The sequence below is a fragment of the Carcharhinus amblyrhynchos genome, chromosome 14, assembly GCF_965287045.1.
Source record: "Carcharhinus amblyrhynchos chromosome 14, sCarAmb.v2.hapA, whole genome shotgun sequence".
In the NCBI taxonomy this organism is placed as follows: domain Eukaryota; kingdom Metazoa; phylum Chordata; class Chondrichthyes; order Carcharhiniformes; family Carcharhinidae; genus Carcharhinus; species Carcharhinus amblyrhynchos.
The window spans coordinates 5,332,073-5,339,473 of NC_137337.1; the positions used below are offsets into that span (position 1 = coordinate 5,332,073).

At 50.0% G+C, this 7,401-nt stretch overlaps 1 protein-coding gene across 1 annotated transcript in view; it reads left to right on the top strand.

Annotated features, from left to right (window-relative positions):
- The window catches only part of LOC145352343 (protein Daple-like), a 161,085-nt gene that overhangs the window by 146,250 nt on the left and 7,434 nt on the right, over positions 1-7,401 (top strand). The window contains exons 16-17 of the mRNA XM_080202099.1: positions 745-872; positions 5,780-5,921. Coding sequence (XP_080058225.1) covers positions 745-872; positions 5,780-5,921 — 270 coding nt within the window. The remainder of the gene's footprint in view (positions 1-744; positions 873-5,779; positions 5,922-7,401) is intronic.

Consider the following 7,401-nt stretch of genomic DNA (forward strand, 5'->3'; position numbering starts at 1 on the left):
TGGGTCAGAATCCTGGGTCTCTGTAGGTGTACCTACACCACAGGGACTGCAGCGGTTCAGGACCGTGACTCACCACCATCTTCTCAGGATAATTAGGGATGGGAAATAAATGTCGGTCTGACCAGCGACACCCACACCCCATAAATCGATAAAAAACCCCTGATCAGTGTAAATCCTTGGTTCCTTTTCCCTCGTGGTTTCTCAAACTTCTCCTTGAATGTATCAAATACAACCCACCCTCACCACGGCGAGTTCCACATTCTCACTAACTCAGGGTAGAGGAGTTTCTCCTGAATTCTCATGTAGATTTTTGTTGAATATTGTTGCTTCTAGTTTGGCCGTTTCACCACAAATCGAAACACTCTGGGTGGGATTTTCCAGCTGAGTCCGCCCCGATCCCGGAAAATCCTGCCCGAGACTTATGCACGGTCTGTGTCCCGCCCATTACAATTCCATCCTCAGTGGCATTTCTATAAATCCTTTCGTAAATTTAAAAGATCACCCCTCAGTCTTCATTTTTTAACAGTAAATCTATTGATCGATGTAGCCTCGCTGTTCAGGTTCATCCTTGGAAGCCACCCGGTGTCTCCACTGTCTCTCTAATATTACAATCGGAACTGTACAGTACTCTACCGTGGGCACCAGAATCTGCTCGGGGTTATCGTCTCTCAATATTTACCAGGGCGGTCAATGTTGGTGAACTGGTAACTTCGGTCTAACCTGATCTGTACGTCTGTATCCCAGGAACTAGTCCACGAGAAACTCAAGAGTCAACAGCTCTCGAATGAATTGGAAAAGCTTAATCAGGAGTTGGAGAAAATTGGTCTAAACAAAGAGAGACTTCTACAAGAGGAGCATAACAGCGATGATAAGTAAGACATTTCCTCATCATATTGGAGTCATGTGATTATGTAAAGTGCAGGAGAATATGTCTAGTCTGTGTCTAGTCATTGTCTAGTCCTCCAATCTGTCTAGTTTCTGTCTAGTCCCTCTGGTCTGTCTAGTCTGTGTCTAGTCCTCTGATCTGTCTAGTCTCTGTCTAGTCCTCTGGTCTGTCTAGTCTGTGTCTAGTCCTCTGGTCTGTCTAGTCTGTGTCTAGTCCTCTGATCTGTCTAGTCCTCTGGTCTGTCTAGTCTGTGTCAAGTCCTTTGGTCTGTCTGGTCTCTGTCTAGTCCTCTAGTCTGTCTAGTCTTTGTCTAGTCCTCTGGTCTGTCTAGTCTGTGTCTAGTCCTCTGGTCTGTCTAGTCTGTGTCTAGTCCCTCTGGTCTGTCTAGTCTTTGTCTAGTCCTCTGGTCTGTCTAGTTTCTGTCTAGTCCTCTAGTCTATCTAGTCTCTGTCTAGTCCTCTGGTCTGTCTAGTCTCTGTCTAGTCCTCTAGTCTGTCTAGTCTCTGTCTAGTCCTCTAGTCTGTCTAGTCTCTGTCTAGTCCTCTAGTCTGTCTAGTCTCTGTCTAATCCTCTAGTCTGTCTAGTCTCTGTTTAGTCCTCTTGTCTGCCTAGTCTGTGTCTAGTCCTCTGGTTTGTCTCGTCTCTGTCTGGTCTTCCACTCTGTCCTCCAATGCCTGCTGCATATATAGTGGTTCACACATCACCAGAGTCTATTGAATGTGTACGGGTAATTCTGGGTCAACCCATTCCCTTAGAAAGAAAATGAGTGAAGTCTGGAGCCAGTTATTACTCAGCCTGAGAATTATTTACAGAGTGAGAAATTACAAGAGGCCTCAGCTATTTACAGCCCGTATCAGTGACTGGGGCGAAGGGAGTGAATGTATGGGGGATTTGCCAATTACACTAATTATGTTGTTATGAGGAGGCCAAGAGGTTGTTGTAGATAGGGTACGTGCGTAAGCAAAAACTTGGCAGGTGGAGTATAATGTGGATAAATATGAACTTGTTCACTTTGGCTGGAAGAATGGAAAAGCAATAAAATATTTAAATGGAGAGAGATTGCAGAACTCTGAGGTACAGAGGGATCTGGGTGGTCTGGTGTATGAATCACAAACGGTTAGCGTACAGGTACAGTAAGTGATGAGGAAGACAGACAGAATGTTGATGTATATTGCCAGGAGAATAGAATATAAAATTAGGGTTGTTTTGCTGCAGCTGTACGGGGCCTCGGTGAGACCACATCAGGAATAGGTTTGGTCTCCTTATTTAAAAAAATATAATTTCTTTAGCCTCAATTCAGAGAGGGTTCACTGGAATCATCCCTGGGATGAAGGAACTGTCTCATGAAGACAGGAGGCAGTATTGGGGCTCTCACCAACTCTCCAGCTATCAGAGGACCCCTCCATCACCTGGATTAAACCCCCCTCCGAATATCCACAGGAATGTTGGAATCTGGAATGTTCCGAGGGAATGAACAGTGCTGCTTCTGTTTGCCCCTCCCTCACTGAGATGCCTCTGGCTTCTGTTACTCTGCACTGCAGCGCAGTCTTGCAAAGGACCTGTTGAACGTTGCTGAAAAAAGACACGTGTTGCTAAAGCTTTTCATCTCGCACCCAACAGGACAAATGCAAGAATACCAAATTTCAAACAGTTTACACTATGGGAGAAAAGGGTGTTGATTTTCTTGGCAAGTCGACTCTGATTGGCCAGGGCGTTGCTATAGAGAAAGCAATGGGGAACTATAGGCTCCTCAAGCTCCCAGGGGTAATTCATAAAATCCACAAGGCTCAAACCTATTGCTTCTGTTTAGTGATGTAGGAAAGATGTGATTGCACTGGAGGGAATGCAGAAGAGATTCACCAGGACATTACCTGGGATAGAGCGGAGATCTCATTGAGACATATAAGATGAACAGGCCAAAGGGCCTGTTTGTGCTGTAGTGTTCTATGTTCTATGATGAATGGGATGGATAGGATAGAGGTGGAGAGACTCTTCCCGCTCAGAAAGGACAGTAGGACTAGGGGGCACAGCCTCAAGATAAAAGGGGAGGCGGTTTAGAATGGAGTTGAGGAGGAACTTCTTCACTCAAAGGGTGGTGAATCTCTGGAATTCTCTGCCCGTTGAAGTGGTGGAGGCTGCCTCGCTAAATATTTTTAAGACGCGGGTTGATGGGTTTTTGATAAGAGAGGGGATTAAGGGTTATGGGGAGAGGGCGGGAATGTGGAACTGAGCCACGACAGATCAGCCATGATCTTATTGAATGGCGGGGCAGGCTCGAAGGGCTAGATGGCCTACTCCTGCTCCTATTTCTTATGTTCTTATGTTTGAGCTGTGAAGAGAGGCTGGATAGACAGGGTTGTGGGAGGGGGGATGTTTTCCTTAGAGAAGAGAAGGCTTTGGGGGGGGGGGGAGGGGAGCAGATTGAGGTGTATAAGATAATGAAGGGTACGGGCAGAGTAGATAGAGAAGCAGCTGTTCCCTCTTTGCTTGAAGGATCAATAGTGAGGGGGGGCATAACTTGTAAGGTGAGGGGGCAGGAGGTTTGGAGGGGGATGTGAGGAAATTTTCACCAGAGGATGGTGAGAGTCGGGGGTGAGAGGGTGTCAGAGGCGGGAATATTCGGATGAGCATGTGAAATATCGTAACGTTCAAGGTTATGGGCCTGGAAAGTGGGATTAGTGCAGATATAGGGTTGTTTTGTCAGCACAGACTCAATGGGCCGAAGGACCTCCTCTGTGCTGTGTGACTGGAGCAGGTTTGTGTGGATGAACAGAAGGGTGAAAGGTATTGTTGTTTTGAGGTGAAGGCACTCTGACAGGTCCTGTGAAGGGGTGAGGTACCCCACGTTAACAGTGGGGTGGGGGGGGGGGTGGGGGGGTGAGGGGGGGTGTCTGGAGCAGGCAGGCCAAGATTGGAGTGGAAAGTCTGCCATCTACTGGCCCTGCCGCAAAATGCGCCCAAACCTCCCCCCTTTTCCCAGCAAGCGGACACTGTTCTGTAACGAGTAAACCTCCCTCTTCCAGTTGAAGTGGAGTTTAAATATAATTGCAGCATTAGCCCCTCAGGGGTATCCTCTCCCTGTTCAGCACTGCAAGTCTCCGTAATTTCCCCTTTTCTGTCTTGGATTCAGGAATATTTAATATCCTGCCCTTCATTCAGACAGGTCCCCATTCACTCCACCGCATTATATTTGCACATGGTTCACTGTAACTTATTAATCACACTCTGTGCAATCTGCAGAGGGCATTGGCTGTAGTCTGAGCCTTACAGGTTTAGCTGTGCTGTGATTAGTGCTTCTAACCTCCTGTGCCCTGCTTCGATTCCTGTTTATTGACTTGTTGATGTTATAGCGATTGGGCGATTAAAGTGTTTGACATTCCACAAAGCAATCAGCATCAACGTTGTTACTGTTACTTTAGCAGCAGCCCCTTCATCTCACAGTTTCTCTTCTACCTGTCTCCAGAAACAAAGAAATTAGAAATGACTAACAGGCATTTAGCCCAACACCGGCAGACTGCCATCACTTATTCATCCAGCTTTCCTGCTCAGGGAAGGTTTTCTTGAAGGGAACTGAGTGACGTGTTGAATGTTCTTGCTTTAACATTATTTCACCCTGGCCCACTGCTCTTGAGATGAACATTCAGAGGCCATTCAGCCCCTCAAGCCTGTTCTGTTGTTCAGTTAAACCACACCCGAGTCATACCCCAACTCTATTGTCCTGCCTTTGGTCCATACGCGTTGACATGTCCTTTACCCAACCGCAATCTCTCTCCCCGGAGAGAAAGCTCTCAGTCGATCTCCAATGTCATTTTCCAGCACCCTGTGTATGGGAAAACCTAACCGGGCTTGATCAAAGATCAGACCTCCAGATCTATCTCATCAAACTCTTTATAACATTGGGGTAATCCTCTCGATCCTGTGTACCCCGTGAAACCCAGACCACCCTGATTGTAAAATATAACCGTTCTGGCCTTGACATTGCTGTGGTGAGGATGTGTCGCATTCCCGCCAGGATCATCCAGTCCTTCCTGAGGTGTGGAATCCAGCAAGGAATGTGATATTTCAGGTGGAGTCTGCTTCAGACTCTCTGTAATTGAGGCATCCTTTGTCTTTCAGACAGACTAAAGCTAACATTCCATTTGCTGGCTGCTTTTTCATATCTGCTCTCTTACTGTTTGATCATTTATTTAATGTTCATCCCAAGAATTATTTCCTTCTCTCATCCTCCCAGCCATTGACTCTGTCTGCACTTCCCGCTGTCTCGGCAAAGCAGCCAGTATAATTAAAGACCCCACACACCCCGGACATTCTCCCTTCCACCTTCTTCCTTTGGGAAAAAGATATAAAAGTCTGAGATCACATACCACCCAACTCAGGAACAGCTTCTTCCCTGCTGCTGTCAGACACTTGAATGGACCTACCTCGCATTGAGTTGATCTTTCTCTACACCCTGAGCTATGACTGTAACACTACATTCTGCACCCTCTCCTTTCCTTCTCTATTCTTTCTGTATAGCACACAAGAAACAATACTTTTCACTGTATACTAATACATGTGACAATAAATCAAATCAAATCCTGAGTTTCCCAACATTTATTGAGGTAAGCTCCATGGAGAACCTCCCCTAGTGAGCACAGATCTCAAACACTGCAAAAAAATTTGCCAATCGAGTTCATTTTGATTGGAATCCAGTTCCTTTTCCTGGGCCACCAGTGGCTGGGATTTGTCCAGTCGAATAACCACCGGGGGTTGTTGGGTGGGGAGTCCCTGTGAGGGTGAGGGGTGGTGTGGGAGAAAACTCCTGTCTTACAGCCTGGTGTGTTTCTAAACCGAACCAAAAAATTGCTGAGTGTGAACGGCAACCAAAAAAATATTTTTTACTTGTTTTTTTAGCAAATACAAAATCCTGGAGACGAAGATCGAATCGACGCTGAAGAAAACACTCGAGATTAAAGAGGAGAAGATTCAAGCGCTGGAATCGCGTCTGGTGGAATCCAGCAACCTCAACCAGCAACTGCGTATCGAACTGGGCACGGTACGAGGCAGGAAAACCAGTGCCCGCTCTGGCATGGGCCAGTGCCCGCTCTGGGGCAAACCAGTGCCCGCTCTGGGGCAACGTATTAATTATTAATATTAATTATTCTCTCAGTTGATTAATTAGCTCCCAGTTGATCTGTATTCATCCTCCCCTCGCCCCCCCCCCCCCCCCCCCGCCCCGTATTAATCCTCTCCTCCCCCTGGCCCCGCCTCCTGTATTAATCCTCTCCCCCCCCGGCCCCGCCTCCTGTATTAATCCTCTCCCCCCCCGGCCCCGCCTCCTGTATTAATCCTCTCCCCCGGCCCCGCCTCCTGTATTAATCCTCTCACCCCCCCGGCCCCGCCTCCTGTATTAATCCTCTCACCCCCCGGCCCCACCTCCTGTATTAATCCTCTCCCCCCCCCCCGGCCCCGCCTCCTGTATTAATCCTCTCCCCCCCGGCCCCGCCTCCTGTATTAATCCTCTCCCCCCCGGCCCGCCTCCTGTATTAATCCTCTCCCCCCCGGCCCCGCCTCCTGTATTAATCCTCTCCCCCCCGGCCCCGCCTCCTGTATTAATCCTCTCCCCCCCCGGCCCCTCCTCCTGTATTAATCCTCTCCCCCCGGCCCCGCCTCCTGTATTAATCCTCTCCCCCCCGGCCCCGCCTCCTGTATTAATCCTCTCTCCCCCGGCCCCGCCTCCTGTATTAATCCTCTCTCCCCCGGCCCCGCCTCCTGTATTAATCCTCTCTCCCCCCCGGCCCCTCCTCCTGTATTAATCCTCTCCCCCCCGGCCCCGCCTCCTGTATTAATCCTCTCCCCCCCGGCCCCTCCTCCTGTATTAATCCTCTCCCCCCGGCCCCTCCTCCTGTATTAATCCTCTCCCCCCCCGGCCCCGCCTCCTGTATTAATCCTCTCCCCCCCGGCCCCTCCTCCTGTATTAATCCTCTCCCCCCGGCCCCTCCTCCTGTATTAATCCTCTCCCCCCGGCCCCGCCTCCTGTATTAATCCTCTCTCCCCCGGCCCCGCCTCCTGTATTAATCCTCTCCCCCCCTGGCCCCTCCTCCTGTATTAATCCTCTCCCCCCGGCCCCGCCTCCTGTATTAATCCTCTCCCCCCGGCCCCTCCTCCTGTATTAATCCTCTCCCCCGGCCCCTCCTCCTGTATTAATCCTCTCCCCCCCGGCCCCTCCTCCTGTATTAATCCTCTCCCCCCCCTCCCGGCCCCTCCTCCTGTATTAATCCTCTCCCCCGGCCCCTCCTCCTGTATTAATCCTCTCCCGCCCCCCGGCCCCGCCTCCTGTATTAATCCTCTCCCCCGGCCCCTCCTCCTGTATTAATCCTCTCCCTCCCCGGCCCCGCCTCCTGTATTAATCCTCTCCCCCGGCCCCTCCTCCTGTATTAATCCTCTCCCCCCCCCCGGCCCCGCCTCCTGTATTAATCCTCTCCCCCCCGGCCCCGCCTCCTGTATTAATCCTCTCCCCCCGGCCCCGCCTCCTG